The sequence below is a fragment of the Hippopotamus amphibius genome, chromosome 13 (genome assembly GCF_030028045.1).
Source record: "Hippopotamus amphibius kiboko isolate mHipAmp2 chromosome 13, mHipAmp2.hap2, whole genome shotgun sequence".
Classification (NCBI taxonomy): domain Eukaryota; kingdom Metazoa; phylum Chordata; class Mammalia; order Artiodactyla; family Hippopotamidae; genus Hippopotamus; species Hippopotamus amphibius.
The window spans coordinates 36,483,790-36,501,341 of record NC_080198.1 but is presented as its reverse complement, the minus strand read 5'-3'; the positions used below and the strand labels follow the sequence as shown (position 1 = coordinate 36,501,341).

At 53.9% G+C, this 17,552-nt stretch overlaps 2 protein-coding genes across 2 annotated transcripts in view; both read left to right on the top strand.

Annotated features, from left to right (window-relative positions):
- The window catches only part of DOCK3 (dedicator of cytokinesis 3), a 432,492-nt gene extending 420,175 nt beyond the window's left edge, over positions 1-12,317 (top strand). The window contains exons 49-53 of the mRNA XM_057706148.1: positions 2,623-2,741; positions 3,897-3,984; positions 7,842-7,964; positions 8,473-8,555; positions 9,377-12,317. Of these exons, the coding sequence (XP_057562131.1) occupies positions 2,623-2,741; positions 3,897-3,984; positions 7,842-7,964; positions 8,473-8,555; positions 9,377-9,886 (923 nt within the window). The 3' untranslated portion in view covers positions 9,887-12,317. The remainder of the gene's footprint in view (positions 1-2,622; positions 2,742-3,896; positions 3,985-7,841; positions 7,965-8,472; positions 8,556-9,376) is intronic.
- A 1,100-nt stretch (positions 12,318-13,417) lies between these two features.
- Positions 13,418-17,174, top strand: MANF (mesencephalic astrocyte derived neurotrophic factor). The gene is given in 7 exon segments (XM_057705816.1): positions 13,418-13,455; positions 13,457-13,484; positions 13,486-13,550; positions 13,552-13,652; positions 14,398-14,525; positions 15,330-15,471; positions 16,697-17,174. Coding segments are annotated over 7 exon segments (687 nt in total). The 3' UTR covers positions 16,882-17,174.
- The last annotated feature ends 378 nt before the right edge of the window (positions 17,175-17,552 follow it).

The window sequence follows — 17,552 nt, the reverse complement described above, 5'->3', positions numbered from 1 at the left end:
AAGCAGGAAGTCACTTCTACAACATCCATTCAATCCATGCGAAGGCCCATCTGGAGAAAACCATGGGCCCAACATGAATCAGGCCCATGTGTGAGAGAAGATAGACTGTGATCTGGCGTCATAGAGTAAGACTGATATTTTTAGATAAATATGGTAGATGCAGTCGTAGATGCACTAGGGGCACAGAAGAAACAGACGGCCCACTCTGGGGTTTATGTCTGATGTTATGGGTGAGGGGAAGGCTTTCATGGAGAAAGTGTTCTGGAAACTCCTTTGCATTGGAGTCACTTTCCCACTCCCAGGAGTGGTCATGACACCAACAGCCTTCCTTGCTGTGCCCATTGACTCTCTGCTATGGTTCTCACCACTTTGTGAATGGCCTGCAAGGCACAGTCTAAACGCTTGTAAGTCAGCAGCGCCCCCTGGTGGTCAAAAGACTGAGTCGGGTTAGAAAACATGGAGATTTTGACTGATCCTGCTTGAATAACTCAGTCATGCTGGGACTTAGCCTCCCTGGGGTTTACCAGACTACAACTGAAGTAGTTCAAAAGTCCTGTGACACAAAAGCCCTTGAGGTGTTTAAATGTTTTAATGAATAGTAGCCATCACTCTCTCCTACCATGGTATTGGCTGCCCAGGGGAGACAGCAGTGCGGAAGGAAGTAGGTGGTAGAGTTAGAAAACCTAGTGGTAGCACAGAGCACTGTTTTGTTTTGGCACCAGAGAGGCCTCCATAACAAGGATACAAATCCTCAGCACAGCCCCTGGGGCCTGCAGGCTGCTGTCCCTCCATCCTAGCCCTGCAACATGTGTCAGGATATTGAGTGCTCAGATCTGGGGTTGGCCTGGTGAGCCAGACTGTGAGCTCCATGAGGTCAGGGACCATGGCCAAGCTGAACAAGGCAGTATACCATGTTCCAGCCACATGCCTGGTGCAGGATGGGTATTAGATATGAGTTTGATGTAACGAGTTGGTGTAAAGGGGCTGTGTTTCTGTGCACGCTAAGTAGGGGGTAGCCCTGTCCAGAGCTGTGGCCAACAGGACTCAGGGAGCATTCAGTTTCTTGCTGGGAAGGCGCTATAGAAATCAGTTGGATTAGGAGCCCTTTTCCTTTTTTCTTTACACAGCCATCTTTTTGAGGTTGCCTCAGAGCACAAGTTTTAAAACATCACCAAATATTAGCAATTCAGGCCTAGTTTTTCAAAAAAGCATACTTTATTCATTCCCTTATCAATAAAGGATAGTTTAAAACTAGGTCTTAAAGTCAGCCCTAAGGTTCTACAAACAGTATCACTCAAACCAGCTGTGGAAGAAGTTTACATAAATAATAATTGCATTACTGGTTTTTAATATACTGACTTCTTCAACATATTTAAGCCTCATCTTCTTGGACTAAAATTATTTCAAGAGGCATTTCTCAAGAACTCCTGGCTGCAAAAGACCTTTTTTACTCATACCCTGACAGTGTCTGGACGGCACACAGGAAGGCCCAGAGACCCTGGTTTTCAGGGACACAGAGCCTCCAGAGCTGCAGGTTCACCTCTCAGATGGCGCCTCACTAAGAAAACACCAGAGAGGGGTTTCAACCATTTGAACCAGCCAGAGGCTGCCAATCTGCCAGTGAACAAGTAAGGGGCACTGGGGCCCAGGTGACCCTCCCATGAAGGGTCCAGAAGACCCCACTGGTTTGACATGGACATGCTGGTGTCTGGCACAGTGAGTGATGCACATTTGGAGGGCCTTCTAAACTATATATTCCCAAGGGAAGCCTGCAAGTTTATTCTCACTACTTCTGTGGAAGGTCCCCTTGAAGACCACTGGTTGACAGGTTCCTGGGCCTATAGCTGTGGCCTGCATCGACGTAACAGCCCTTCAGGCCAGAGGAGTTCTCACAAGAGAAGAGCGTGAACCAAGTCAACTCAAGAGCCTGGGTTAAAGCCCCACAAATCCCAGCCTAGCTCCGTGACTCCCAAGTTCACTGAAGGAGAGCCCCCTGTGTGCAGGGCCTGGGGCCCCCAGCCAGTCTAGCTGGGTCTGCAGTAGAATGGCCAGGAAGGCAGAGGCCGAGCACTGGAGGCCTGGAATCTGGGAAAAGGTGGGGGGGCCAGCTGGGAACAGGGCCAGTGGTGTCTGGAGAAGGTAAGTGTGTGGAAACAGTGTGTCAAGTAAGAACTGTGCTGCTCTGCTACCGGAGTGTGTCTGTTTCTGTGTGATGGCTCCATTGCAAGCTGGCCTGTGCACATGCCTGGGCCCCCTGGGAGAGCCCAGCATCCAGGCCACACCCACCTCCCAAGAGTACTAGATGCAGAGGGCCCCTAGGGCCCCAGCTCCAATCCCCAGCTCTCCTCATGATCTGCCTCTGAGCAGGGTGCGAGGGCTCCGTCAGCGAGCTTGCCCTGTCCCAGTCTGTAGTATGTCTGCCTTGGCTGGGATGCCAGGTGCAGCCCCCACCCCCGTCTAACCACCAGACTCTGCTTCATTCTTCCTGTGCTTGCTGAGCTCATCCTCACCCCAACTGCAAGAGGACACCTCCCCTGGTTTCCTGGCCCCAAGGATGCTTGCCCTCTGGGCCCTCCATCTGTGGCTTGTCATCTGTGCGTGATTGTTCTCACTTGGTTACAGGCTCTCCCTCTCTGCCAGATAAGTACCGCCATGCCCGGGAAATGATGTTGCTGCTGCCCACACACCGCGATCGCCCAAGCAGTGCCATGTATCCAGCAGCTATCCTGGAGAACGGCCAGGTAATGGAGCTGCAAATGTGTTGGCCTGGGCTTCCCTCATTGCACTTGCTAAGCTTTCTGCATTGTCCTTTGTGCCTCCCTCATTCTGCCATAAGACCCTCAGAAGGCTGCTGGGCTCCTGGACAGGACTGCAGTGAAAGTGAGGACCAGCAGTCCACATGGAGCATGGCTGTGGGTAGAGTGGTGGCAGGGTTGGAACCACCATTGTCTGTGTGGTTCTCTGTCCTTCTGGCCAGCCTGCTGGACTTCTCATCTGTAAACAGTCTAGCAGAGTAAATTGGTTCTTTTCTGTCCCAAGAAGGCAGCAGTAGGGATGTGGGTCTAGAAAATGGCCTTCCTCCCTGTGTGTGTGAAGGACATCCTCATTGGGGCAAACTCTGCCTCTTTCATCCATCCATCCATCCATCCACCTGAAGCCCCTCTCTACCCGCTGGGACTACTCTCCACACCATTTGCACAGCTCTCCAAATATCCTATATGGGGCCCTTGAACAAGAAGCTGCAGAGATTAGCTCCTTGCCCTGTCCAGTCTGCCCTGCCCTTCTATCAGGGTCCATGAAAGTCACCGCCAGACAACTTTTACCTAGTCCCAGGGTGCCAGGACTTTCCCAGGAGCACCTCCCTGTGCCTGCTCAGCCCTGCCAGGTGGAAGGAGCAGGTCTGCTTGGCAGCTGCCCATCAGAACAGTGGGTCTTGTCTGTGACTTCAGGCTTAAGCACTGCCCTTTCCTACCCTCAGTGCTTACATGGGCCTGTGTGGGTGGCACATCTCCAGGAGGTTAAACCGGCCAGTGCTTAGGGGTGAAAGGGGTCCCTAAATCCTTCCTACCAGTGGGTCTCCTTGGCAGGACAGAAGGATGCAGTTAGATACCCTCAGGTGCATGTGTCCTTTTTTGTGGCCATGTACATGACAGCCTGGAGCCCAGGCAGACACTGGAGGGTGGCGCTCCAAACAGTGCACATGGCAGGTCTCAGAGCCGGATAGCATGGACAGTTTTCCAGCTGACCTGAGGTTTTCAACACATCTCAAGCATGAGCTGTACCAGTGCTTTGATTTTTCTGTCTGATCCTGGAATATCCTGGCTCCTCTGGCCCACAACACTGCCCCCAAGTTGTAACTGGTTGTTTTCACTCTGATGTTTTTCTCCTTCCCTCAGCTGCCAAACTTCCAGCGGGCCCTGTTCCAGCAAGTGGTTGGAGCCTGCAAACCCTGCAGTGATCCCAATCTGTCTGTGGCTGAAAAAGGTATTATTCCCCTTCCCAGGTGGCCCCCTCCCATCCTGAGTGTCTGACTCTTGTCCCTGAGCACCAGCTGGCCAAGGCTGAGCCACAGTCTAACGCCCAGGCCAGTCTATCTGTCCAGAGTCCTGACCAGTTCCTGTGTTCACTATTTAACCCACATCGGGCTTGATGCTAAGGTTTGGATCCTATATGTTTGTATCTCTCCCTCCCCAGGGCCCACCCTCTGAGAAACCGCAGCTGCCATCTGTCCTGAGCCTGCCTTTATGGGAACTCAGGCTGCTGTGTGCAAACAGTGGGCAACCTCCTGACCAGCCCTAAAATTCAGCAGGCCCTGTGGCCCCTTTGGTCCCTCTCCACTTGGGCCCACAGGGACCTCTTGTTGTTGCTCAGAACAGGCCTGTGGCCAAGCAAGCTCCTGAGAATAATGGGAAGGATAGGCCATGGCAAAGTGAATTTCCCAGAAACAGTCCTGTCCACGGGAAACCCTGGGTTACCCTGAGGGACTTCAGTCCTCCTGCAGCCACTCTGACCCGCAGCTGCTGTGAGTCCATTTTACACATTGCAAGTGCATCAACGATACCTTGAGACTGGGCAATACTTAGAACAGAGGCTATTTATATGTAGTGGAGTTGTACCCTGCGTTCTGCTCCAACAAGCTGATGGAAGAACCAGACTTGGACCCGTTTGACCCCGGCCCAAGCATGGAGACCTGAGTTCATTTTAACGTAGAATAATACCTATGTGGGAACTGTGCTGAGCCTACCTGCCACACCGAACCGGCCCCATATCAGCCCTTTTCCCTGTAGGTTCCCCTCCCCTCTCCTCCATCTGTTGGAGTTTAGGGCACACTTAGTCCCCAACAGTACAACCTGCTGTCCCGTCAGATCATGTCCCTCCAAAGCTGTCGTCATGTTGTCATTGCACCTCCTCACCAAGTGCTGTCTGCTGTCTGCTGTCCCCACTGTCATCGTTCCTCCCTTGCTCATCACGGAGGATGTGCCTCTCTGTCCTCTTGAAGGAGACCACACACAGGGTCCATGACCTCAATGCCTGGTAGGCATTTGCGGCGGGTACTCAACCACAAAGGGCATGAAGGTTCTGGCTGAAGATGCCTTCCTAGCCTCAAGGTTGCACATCCCCAAAACATGCGGCTTACCTGGACCCCTGCACCTGTGTCCCAAAACAGAGTGCCCTGTTGGCCTCGAGGGCCAGAATCCACAGTGGCTTCTCTTTACCTGAGTTGTGGAGCAATCTCAGATCTAGCCAAGAGCACAGACGGGCTCGAGCTCACATGGGTACTGGTGGCCAGACCAGGAGCTTACACCAACCGGATCCAGAAGAGCTTCAGGCTTCAGACCAAGATGCAGCAAGAAGCTGGATACGCCCACCCCCCAGGTGTGGGAAGGAAAGAGAGTTGTCTCAGAACAAAGGCTGAGCCCAGAGCAAGCTCATTTAACCCACAAGGCTGGTGTTTAGTGGGTAGCAAACTACACATTTGCCTGGGGGAAACACATAGGCCAGAGTGATAGCTGCCTAAGTCTCTACCTGGACCCTCCAGGGCAGGAACTGCGCATACTTGTGACCATTCTCTTGTCTTCGGGATCTTGAGTCCCAGGAGGACTCCACTTCTCACTTACACGTGTCCCACTTTGCTAGGCAGTGACTCCCAGACCAGGCAAGCCTGCCCTCTAGGCTGTGGGCTGTGCACAGGGGACCTCAGGCCAGTGGTGGCCCGTAACAGAGAGAGGGAGAAAGAAATGGCCAGGGTACAGTGGGGATTGCCCCTCTTCTGCTAGGATAGGTCCTTGCATCTTAGATTTTCCACTAGCCCCAACGCACTTGTGCTGTATGGCAAAGGTTCACCGGTCTCACTGGTCACCCACAGCAGGCTGCAGGGCGAGCTTGATGATTTTTGGTTCACCTGGAGGGGCTCAGGCAGGCACCCTTTGTAAACCATTAGGGTCTTGCCAGCTTTCTCCCCCCACAGCGTTTCTGCCTACAAGTTCCTTTGGGCCCCTGTGGGTGAACTTTTGCAGTCCCACAGTTCTGAGGTCTAGACGTGCACGTGATATCTTGGGCTGTCCGAACCCCTTTGGGGAAGCTGCCCAGACCCACCTCCAAGCTTCTTATTCCCTGAGGTTTGGTGGCTTTTTATGGAGATGGAACTTTTCCTTTTCAGGAGAGGGAGCCTCAGTGCAGAGGACCAGGAAGCTCATGCTGCATCATAGGGAGAGCCTACGTGAGAATAGGCCTCTGAGGAGGCTGGCTCAGGCTCTCTGAGGAGGCCTTCTAGTGGAATCCACCTGGTGCTCACCAGAGTCAGAATTCTTTCCTCCCTTCAGTGGACAACTGAGTGCGTGTCCACTCAATCACTGCCACACCCTCCCTTCTGCCACCAGCCATCCCATGAGACTGAGCCATGCTCCTCAGAACTGAAGCTGTGGAGGTAGTTAAGTTCTACCCTGTGTTCTGCTGCAAGCCCACGGCAGTTCTTAACCAATGAGGAGGACCAGGGTGGACATCACCCACCATCTTATCCCTGGACCACGTGAGGTCCAACGCCTCCTGGCCACATCCTCCTCAAAGGCTAGGCTCCTACTCCTTCCCTCCCAGAGCCTCTCAGGTCCCATTAGGCCCTGGCATTCCCCACCCAGGACCTGGAGCAGGAAGAGCCCAGACCCCAGCCTCCTCGTGCTCACTTTAGCATGACTGCCTCAGAGCAAAGCCAGCGGGTAGGCCGCTTCTCTCAATGCTGAGAGCCCTACAGGGAAATTGTGCCTGGCTGGCTCCATCAGAGAAAGGGCATTATTTCTTGTCAGTGGTATTTGTTCTCCAGGAGGAGATGGCCAATAGCATTCACACACCCCCTGCTGCTCTTCAGACCCCAAGGTCCAGCCATTCCTCTCCTCTCCCCTCCTACAAAGTTACTCACCCCAGCTGTAGCTGAAGGGCCAGTATTCTGGCGCTGGACTCCTTCCTTCCCATAGGTGGACACCCTGTGTTTCCCTTTGTCCAGGGCCCACTCTACCCTGCATCCGTAGCATGTGGGTGCCAGGAACTGGGCCTCTCTACAAGGCCCAGAGCACCCCTGGGCTCCACAGCCCTCCCTCTCTCTGGAAGCAGTGGTCCTTGCTGGACCTGGGCCATGACCCTGGGCTTTAGATTCTTTCCTCCAGCAGGCACAGGGAATACCAGTCCTTGCCTGGAAGACCCCTGTGCATCCCAAGCCCAGCCAGTGGGCACAGAAGCAACAGGCACGGGCAAAGCTTGTACATCACCACAGGCTCTTTGTGGGGCTAGTTTGGGGGGCAGCTGCTGCCCACCACTCCCTGGCTGTGCACCAGCTGTGGACAGAGGCGCTCTCTGCCACCCGCCCATCCTGCTCCCTGTTTTTCCCACCGGGCCAGGGCTATGGGAGAGTCCTCTTTTTAACTTTGGTAAGACGCTCCATAGGTGCGTGCGCTCGTACTTGCTCGCTCCGCTCTCTCTGCTCAGTCTCATCAGCCTGGTCGACCCTCCTCTTCTCACCTCTTCTGTTCTCTCTTCTCCTCCTGGCAAGTCCTGGAGGCTGCAGATGCTCACTCCTTGCTGCACTTTCTCTCAGCTTACCTCATCCTGAGTACTCGTCAGACATCAGTTCACTCTGTTGCCGTCCTCTTACGTGGCTTCTGTCCTGGCCACTCTCTGGCCGCAGTGTCTTGCTTGGCCAGTGTTTTTGGTCTTGGGAGCTGGCATGCCACTCCCACGTGTGCTGAGTACATAGTACACACCTGCAGAAGCCACAGGCTGTAGGATGGGCTTCTCTCAGAGGGCGGCTCAAGAAGTAACCTCCCTTCATGCCATCTGTTTTCACCCTTCAGCGGTGCCAGCAGCCCCCAGCAGCTGGAGCCTGGATAGCGGAGCCCGAGAGGCCCAGCCCTTCCTGTCTGCCCACACGGGGTGCATCCTGGCCCCCCCAGTGCCTCCCCGAAGCCTGCTGCATGGTAAGAAGACCTCCAGCGGGTCCCCCAGATAGTCCCCAGCCTCAGATTCTGCTCAGGGGCAAGGGCAGCAGCCCTCCAGGCTGAGAAGATGGGCCAACTCAGCCAAGGAAAAAACATCCCCACCGCAGGAAGGATCCTGCTGGGCTCTGGGGTCAGTGAGGTTTCCAAGTACAGCAGGTGAAGAGGCTGAAGACATCGGAACTGACTGTGCCAAGTGTGATACTCACCAGCCTGTCATCGCCCAGCAGCGAGCTGAGAATTGCTGCTGTCTGCAGTCTGCCCCATGGGCTGTGTTGCACTTGACCTTCTTGACCTCCTGTGTGGCATGGGTGTCTTTACTCCAGGAGCCTGTGTTTTGAAGAACTTCAGTGAAAAGAGAGGTTTTCCTGTGGCCTTCAATGCTGAGGGGTTGCAGGAGACTCACGTCTGTCCAGTTGGCCCTGCAAGCTGTGCTGACGTGCAGCCCAGGAAAGGCCCAGCTGAGGCTCTGGTTCTGTTTCCTTTGCAGGTCATTACTCCCTGCACTTTGACACCTTCCACCACTCCCTGGGTGACACCCCCCCAGCCCTTCCAGCCAGGACCCTGCGCAAGGTAATGTACTGAGGTGACAGCCCCACCAGGCTGTGAGATGAGTCATCTCAGCTGCTGGATTCACTGCTGAGTCCCCTGAGGTTTACCTCCCCTACTCCTGTCCCTGAGAGCTCAGCCGGGCAGAAGCTGGGGGTGGTCAGAGCCACACTTGGGATGCAGGGGACCAGTGTGTCCTGCAACGAATGTGATGGGGGCAGGGAGGTCAGAGGGTCCTGGAGACAGCAACACATGGTACCCAGAGTGTGTGAGCAGTGAGAAGCCAGGGGGTTCTTGCCAACACCCAACGTAGCAACACACCACAGTTCAAGATGTAAAGAAACATTCCTGCGGTGGATTGTAGAGCACTTTAAACTAGAGTCCACTCAAAGCAAGCATCAGCTACCAAACCTTTATGAAAAACTTATTAATTTTCCTGCAAGTTGGAAAAGACTGTCACAGGTTTTTAGCAGCAGAATGCACTCATCTGGGTGATGGCCCACTAGGGTTCTTCCTATCCTCCCCAACTGGCCTGATGACCAGGCCTTCTGTCTGTACCCCAGAGCCACAGCCAGCAGCCTGGGACCTGGCTTTAGGGGGCACACGTGCCCAGCAGCTGGGGTCATTTTTGGGCCACAGAAATGCAGGTGATTCTGGGGCTCTGTTGTCTTGCTGGGGGCAGGAAGGAGCGAGGGAGCTGCTGCTGCTGCAACAAGGAGCATGCTGTTGAGGAGGATTACTTTAAAGTTCATTAACAAGCAGCCTCTTGGTCTTCTGTTCCTGTGGTGGGCTAGTCAGCCTGTCTGGAAAGAGGGATTCTAACATTTCTACCTTTTCTTTCACAGTCTCCTCTCCACCCTATCCCAGCCTCCCCCACAAGCCCCCAGTCGGGCCTGGATGGCAGCAACTCTACGCTGTCTGGCAGTGCCAGCAGCGGTGTGTCTTCCCTAAGCGAGAGTAACTTTGGGCACTCCTCAGAGGCCCCTCCTCGAACCGACACCATGGACTCCATGCCAAGCCAGGCCTGGAATGCTGATGAAGAGCTTGAGCCGCCCTACCTCCCCGTCCACTACAGCCTCTCCGAGTCCGCTGTCCTGGACTCCATCAAGGCCCAGCCATGCCGAAGCCACTCAGCCCCGGGATGTGTCATCCCTCAGGACCCCATGGACCCACCTGCGCTGCCACCCAAGCCCTACCACCCCCGCCTGCCAGCCCTGGAGCACGACGAGGGTGTGCTGCTGCGCGAGGAGGCCGAGAGGCCTCGGGGCCTGCATCGCAAGGCCTCGCTGCCTCCTGGGAGCACCAAGGAAGAACAGGCTCGCATGGCCTGGGAGCACGGTCGAGGGGAACAGTGAAGGGCAGGGAGGCAGCTGGGACACCACCCTCAGTGAGCAGCTTGCCCAACCACTCCAGGTCTGAAAAGCAAATCCCCCTGCAGGGAGTCAGAGAGGCCTGGCACTCAGGAGAGAACCACCCCGAGTCTACGTTCTACTGCCGTGAACTCGTGTGTTGCCATGTACAGAGGCCACAGCAGCATGAAGGGTTGTGGCTTGTCTTTTTATTTCATTTTCTACATTTCCATTTCTATGGGTTTTCCTTTTTCCTTTGTGCAGTAGATGCTTTCTTCCTCCTGCAGTTCCAGACCACGTGGAGCAATATGGAGATGTTGCACAGACAGAATTGCTTTGCAGCTTTGCAGGGCCCTGGGGGTAGGAGCCCAGGCACTCCCTCCGGGAAAGAGATGCACAGAAGAATGGAAATTGCACTAGGGACCTCTTCCTATGCTGTGTTGTCAGAAGAGCTCATGGCTGTATTCAGGGATTGCAAGGACCACGTGGACTACGTCACAGGTGGACAAGGGGGCTACAAGCTATTTTGCACAAATGTCTGCCCACCTGCCCGCTCTTCCATCCGGGAGTGTGCAGCTGAGGGGCCGGCTAGGCCAACCTGTCAGCTCAAGCATGTGACCTGGCCTAACTGTATGCCCGGGGCATACTGCCAGGCTTCCATGGGCCAGACATGCCTCCTACTCTACCTTGGATTTTTCCCTCCACCGTTTTTATTTTTGACCCTTTGCTCCTCTCTACTCAATACATATCACGCCCTGTAGGAGCCCCCCGCCCCGTGCATGGAACTGCAATGGTTATCTCCTACCCTCTGGAGCTTGAGTAGGGGTGTAGAGCCAGAAGGACTACCCTCGCCACTGTCCTCCCCAGAGCCCAGGAAGCCACGTGTTGAGAGACAGGCTGGTATAGGAGTGAGGCTGGGGTGTGGCAGGGGCCGGAAATCCTGTGAGCTTTCAGAAATGGCCAGAGTGCTTGTCATCCAGCTCCTGAATCAGGGATTTTCAGCACTACCTCCAAATAGTGGGGTTGGCTGCCCAGCCAGGCTTCTAAGGCCCAAGGACTTGTGGTCAAGTTCAGCAAGCTCCTGGGTAAAAAGGGTGGGAGGGAGCTTCTCCTCTTAGAAGCAGAGAGCCACACAGGTTGAATTATCCTTTCCCGGTAGCCAAGTACAGGGCCCCAGCTCCAGGCCTGTGGGGACCACCACTCAGGGTTCAGGGCGGGCAGGAGGGCAGTTTCTCCAGCCTCCCCAGTCTGTTGGGCAGAAGGCAGTGGTGTCTTTATAGGAAACTCTTCCAGGTCAGGGCACTGATTTTCCTCTTGATTTATCATTTGGGGGAATAGGGTGGGGTGGTAATAGTATTTTACCAGGGTGCTTCTAAGTTACTTTTAAAAAAAGTCTACAAAACACTTATTTGCTTGAGTTCACAACTTTGACGGTCACAAGGCTGCCTTCTTGTTGAGCAGGTGTGTTGTCCCCTAGTTCCTCTTCTGCTGGCCCATCTGACCTCCGTGGTTAGGGTGTTTTTCACTTGTAAACAAATGCCAGCTTGTTTAATAGGAATGCCAGCAAGTAACCCATGAGGAAAGATGGGGGGGGGGCACACATTACCTTCAGGGCATCTAGGAGTGTTTATCACTAGTGTGGGTCCTTTCTGATACTTTAAGGGTGACTCCAAGCAGAGTGGGTCACTCCTGGCAGGCCTGGACCATCGGGTGTTCACAAGTGTGACAGTCAGGGACTAGCTTTGGATTTCTTAGGTAGGAGGGCATATTTAGGTTTTAGGGCACTTCTGAACCTCAATCCCTGGACAAGGCAGTCCTCACGTAGGAACATCTACCTTCTCCACCTGGTGACGTGGGAGGGTAGAGAGGGAGGGGAATGTGGGTTCGTCTGGCCTTGCCTTATGTAGGGTGAGCCAGGTTTGTGTTTTTCCCTCTCCGTTTTCCCTAACTTGATGAAAAGGACATAATCCAGATCCCTTTCGTTGGAGAATCAGCCAGTCTGAAGGGAAGTGGGAGGCCAGAGATGAGAATCCTCTGAAAAGATTGTGAAATACTGATTTTCATTCTTTCAAGCTTATTTGTAAATACCTATTTGAATGCTGTGTATTTGTACAGGAATTTGAGCAAAAAATGTATAGAGTGTGATGTCCAATTGGTATTCAGCCCTATAAATGTGTTTTTAACCTCTGGCATTCTGTGCTTATTTAAAATAAGAAAACTTCTAACCATTTCTTTTGTGTATTTATGTTCAAAATAAGAAGTGACTTTAAAATAGTCTTACTTGTACCAGAAAGCAAAGTTAAAAGAAAAAGAAATTTGTACTGATGTCCCAAAAGGTATTTTACTGTATATATTGTGGTAGCATGTTCTAAATCCAACAGGTAATGTGAATTTTAGATGTAAATATCTGCCACTTGATTTCCCCCCTTTCCCCACTCCCTTGACTGCTGTGATGTGAATTAAAGATGAATATCTGATACTGACCCACTGAATTCACTGAATGGGAGCAGCGCAAGTGCCCCTATCCAACCCTTGTTGCTGGGCTCCAAGCCCTCTTAGTCCCATAGAAATCTTTCTACCCTGAGCACTGAGCCAACCTTTCCCACATGCTGCCTTCAAGGATAGGGAGCCAAGCCTTGCCCTGGAAAGGAGGGCAGCCAAGGGCCCTGAGCGCTCAGTGGGAAGCAGAAGGCGGCGGGCCAGCCACCTCGGCCAGGCTTCCGAGGCTTGGGGGCGGGGGGGTGCTCTTCCCAGCGTCGGAGACAAGCCTCCGAAGCCCCCGACCTCCCACTCTGAGGCGGGATGCTTCTGATCCCAAAGACACGCAGCCAGCTCTGGCGCCTCTCTGAGCTTTGGGAAGGCAGCCCGAAGGGGGAACCCTTCCTACGGACGCCCCTCCAGCCCACAGCTTGTCCACCCCGGCCGGAGTCCTCCTATCGGCCCGCGCGAGGCGGGCTCCGGCCACCCGGGGCTCAAGCGGGTGGGCGCCTGAGCTGCTGGAGCAATTAGGATGCGGTCCGCAGGCCTCGTGGGCACCAGGGGCTCCCCAAAGGCTGGTTCCCCCGCCCACGTGATCCTTTAAGGAAAAGGAAAAAGAAAGAAAGAAAGAAAAGGAAAAGGAAAGAAACCTCTTCGGAGCCTTGCCCGCGGCCGCCCGTCCTCCCCCTGCCTTGTTGGGTTGCAGCTGACCCCAGAGCCCCTGACCTGCGTCACGAGTCGGGGCCTGGGCGGGGAGGTCCGTAGGGTTTTCGAGAGGACTTGGGGCCCAGAACACAGGGAACGCAGAGCAACTTAGCACGCGCGGCGTAGCTGCCGAACCCCACCTCCGCCTGCAGCGGTCGGCCTCGGCCACAGCCGCTGCCCCCACCCAAGATGGCATCCTAGCCCGCTTCCGCCGCCTCCGCGGCCGCTTCCTGCGGACAGCCCTGGTTCAATCAGCGGCCGACAACTGTCTAGGGCCGAGGGCGGGCACTGCCACCAGCCAATGGGAAAGGGTAGCGTGGAGCCGCCCGTCTGGGCTCCGGGGCTCGTGGACCAATGGGGACGCGGCATGTGGGAGGGCGCGGAGGGCTCCCGCCAATGGGAAGCCGCGGCGCGCGGCCTAGGACCTGGAGGTAGCGCCGCTCTGCGGGCGCGGTTCAGTCGGGCGGCGGCGGCGGCGGCGGCGGCGGCAGGAGGAGGAGGAGGATGTGGGCCACGCACGGGCTGGCGGTGGCGCTGGCTCTGAGCGTGCTGCCGAGCAGCCGGGCGCTGAGGCCGGGCGACTGCGAAGGTGCGGCGGGGTTGGGGGGTCCGCGCTCTTTGGCCTGTCTGGCGGTGGCGCTGAACCCAACCAAACCGCCGAGCGGCCGAGAGGCCGGGGCTGATATGGGCGGGGGCGGCCGACCCCAGCGGGGTTCGCCCGAGGAGGGGCAGACGCCGGGCCTTGAAAACATTTTCTGGGCCTAGAAAACATTGGTCTGACGAGAAAAAGTTGGGACTAGATTGTGCAGAAAACTTGGCCTGAAATTGAGGTAACGTCGGAGTTTTGGTCCTTTCTCATCACTGGCCAGAGGCTCCCGGGAGCGGCCCTGGCCCGAGTGGGGAGTCCTGAAGGCCGGCCGTGGGTACCGCGCCTGGTCTGATGGGGTTACGAAGCCGCTCCTCGGAGTTCGATGTTGTATTTGGAAATGACGAGCATTTGGATTGTTTTTTCCTTTGATCTCCAATTTGTCCATTCATGAGGTCGCAGTGAGTCCATCTCAAGGACACGTGTTCAGCTTAAACTTTATGGAAAGAGCAGGGAGGAGCCGTTTGTGGGTCATTGGGTGATGCTCCTTTCCCTCATGCCCTGGGTGTACCAGGGGACCCAGCAACCTGGAGCGCGGTTCTGTCTACCTGTGGGCGCCTGAGAAAATCGGTGATGGAAAAACTCACCTTTCTCTTTGTTTCCTATTAAAATTGCTGATGGGAGTTCCCTCCTGGTGAATTGGGTGCAACCTAGTAATTGCTGAGCATCTCCCTTCCCTCTTTTCCAGTTTGTATTTCTTATCTGGGAAGATTTTACCAGGACCTCAAAGACAGAGATGTCACGTTCTCACCAGCCTCTATTGAAAAAGAACTTATAAAGTTCTGCCGTGAAGCAAGAGGCAAAGAGAATCGGTTGGTGAGTAGCTGTCTGACCCTCCCTAGGCTGGCCCTGGCCGGTGTTTAACGCTCCACTTCACAGGCCTCTGAGTAAAAGACCCTGCCCTCGTGTCTATTCAGAAGGCCAGCTATTCTGTCAGTGAACTAATGTGGGACTGAAGTGCTTTCTGTATTCTGCAGTTGTGATGTTATCCTCTTAGTGTTGATTAAGCACCTACTGTGTGCTGGGCACTGGAAATATCAGGGGAGAGCAATGACAGGCAGATGTTGCAGTGGAATGGGTGTCATGCAGAAAATGGACCAGGATGGCCGCTGATTTAGACAGTAGTCAAGAATTCTTCCGAGAAAGGGTCATCATTGGGGCGGGGGGCGGGGGGGGGTGGGGCGGGGAGGCACATCCCAGGCAGAGAGAATAGCCAGTGTAAGTGCCCAGAGGCCTGAACAGTCTTGGCATGTGTGAGGATAGAAGAAGATTACAAAGTGTGCACCGGGTAGGCCAGGGCTGAATTGAGGACAAGAGCCCTAATGAAGCAATGGCTTTTGTAGCTTTAACTTCCCTGGCAGTCTCTGGTTTGTCTGTCTTTCTGTTTAAAGGTTTGAACCGTGGTGACTTTTAAATTCATCTGGTGGCTGTCAGCTCTGGGACCAAGCGAGTATTAAGAGCCTGGGGTTTAAACTGACTGAATCTGACTGCCAGTACAGGCGGGGCATGGGAAAATGAGGCCCTGGCAGAGAAAGAAGATGTTTTCAGATGTCAATATGCTTTGGAGGAGACAGCTCTCAAGTGGCACCTCCTGAAGGCCATTGTCCTTTCTTGCTGCAGTGCTACTACATTGGGGCCACAGATGATGCAGCCACCAAGATCATCAACGAGGTGTCGAAGCCCCTGTCTCACCACATCCCTGTGGAGAAGATCTGTGAGAAGCTCAAGAAGAAGGACAGCCAGATCTGTGAGCTGAAGTACGGTGAGTGTGGCCTTATTTCACTAATACTGAATCCCCTCCGTGGTCAGGCATTAATGAAGTTTACTTTTTAGCTGGTGAAGGCGCATGGTAAACTAGAGCCTTCATGATGAGTGAGTTATACAGCATGGTTGGTGGTGTTCAGTGGTGGCGGGGAAGGGGGAAGGAAGGTGGCACATACTCAATCTTGCATCATGGTGGGTGGAGGTCAGAATAGGGCTCATTGAAGAGGTGACATTTCAGCAGACTTTGAAGGAGGTGGGGGATTAGCCAAGGGCACAGCTAATGGAAAAGCATTTCAGGCAGAGGAAACAGGCAGTGCAAAGGCAGCCAGTCGCACGACAGATGGGTGGGCAGGTTACAGAGGGCCTTTCAGGTTGGTGAAGCTTTGGCTTAAGAGAAGATGAGAATGTTGGTTTTAGAGCAGAGAAAGGGATGTGGTCTGACTTGGCTTTAATAGGCTTGTCCTGACTGCAAGCTCTAAAGGCCCAGCAATCCTTTATTTTGAAAAGAATTCCAGTGTCCCAACAGGAAAGCCCAAGACTATGGGCACACAGCATTACTTTTGCTGAATAAGTCTCTGGCGGGAAAAACAGTTCAGGTCTTCACAAAGAGTCAGGGCCAGGAATCGTTGTCCTCTTCTGTAAAATTTAAACAGCACCAATATATTTTATTGTGAATTGAGTGTCCAAGGGCTATTTGCCTACTTGTGTCAGGATAACTGGTCTTCTCAGAGCGATCCTGGTTCACTGGTGATGGCTCAGGGCCTCTCTGTGGTCATAAGTGGTCACAGAGAGTAAGCTCCTAACTCAAGGGCCCCACCAGGGTCTGTGTTGGGAAGTTGAGGCTAGGGGATCTATCTGCTTTGTCACCCTGGACCTCTCATTCTCTGGTGCTGTGGGCTCTACTGTGACTAAGAGGCATTTGGAGTGGGAGCCACATTCCTCCTATAAGGTTCCTCCTGTAAGGACCACATGGCCTCCATCCCTGTCCCTGGTGACATTGCATGTCTGTGGTGGACATTGCCAGCATGAGACCCACCTTCCTGGTAAAGGGGCCTGGACCAGTTCCCCCTCTTGGGGACAGTGGGCACCAGCACACCTGCATGTGTCTCTTCCCCTACAGTCAGTATGGCTGCTTGTTTTAAGGGAGGGTTTGGCTGTGCAGCACTATTGGGGTCTACTGTTGCTCCCACGCAGTTGGTTATTCTCCCTGCTCTCTCCCGCAGACAAGCAGATCGACCTGAGCACAGTGGACCTGAAGAAGCTCCGAGTTAAAGAGCTAAAGAAGATCCTGGACGACTGGGGGGAGACGTGCAAAGGCTGTGCAGAAAAGTCTGACTATATTCGGAAGATTAATGAACTGATGCCTAAATACGCCCCCAAGGCAGCCAGTTCACGGACTGATTTGTAGTCTGCCTGATCCCTGCTGCACCGGAGGGGAAGAACACTTCATCTGTGTCTGCCCCAAACAGCCTTTTTGTAATTTATTTTTTAGGCAGGCGCCTGACAAAGTCAGGTGTGAAGCCTGGAGCTTTCCTGATGATGCTGGGTCCACAGCGCCCCCTTGGGGGGGATTCACTTTGTTCTGTTGCCGATTTACTCTAGGACTTCAAAGTATGTCTGGGATTTTTTTATTAAAGGAAGAAAATTTCTAGCTGTCCTTGAAGAATTAAAGTGAATACTAAAATAGGGTTTTACCCATAATGAAGATTTCACCGGTTTATGCTTTCCAGTTTACAAAGAGTTTTCAGGTATACTCACGTTTGTCCCTCAACAACCAGTCAGTGCTGGAGATGCCAGGGCAGGACAGAGGGGCTGAGGCATGTGGGGTTGTGCAGAACTGGAGGGGTTCTCAAGGAGAAAGCTGGGCTTGATACCCCCAGCCTGCAGGGACTGTCATACCCACATGAGAGAGGCGGACATGGGACTTGGTTGCAAGCAGGACTGAGGTTTAGTGCAGTTTTGTATGGACAGTGACTTCAATAACTGCATATGTTCAGTACTGTCACATTTCTAAAGATGCTCACGGCCTGGCTACCTCCATCAATCAGTGTCCAGATCTGGCCATCTATGTGCTCATCT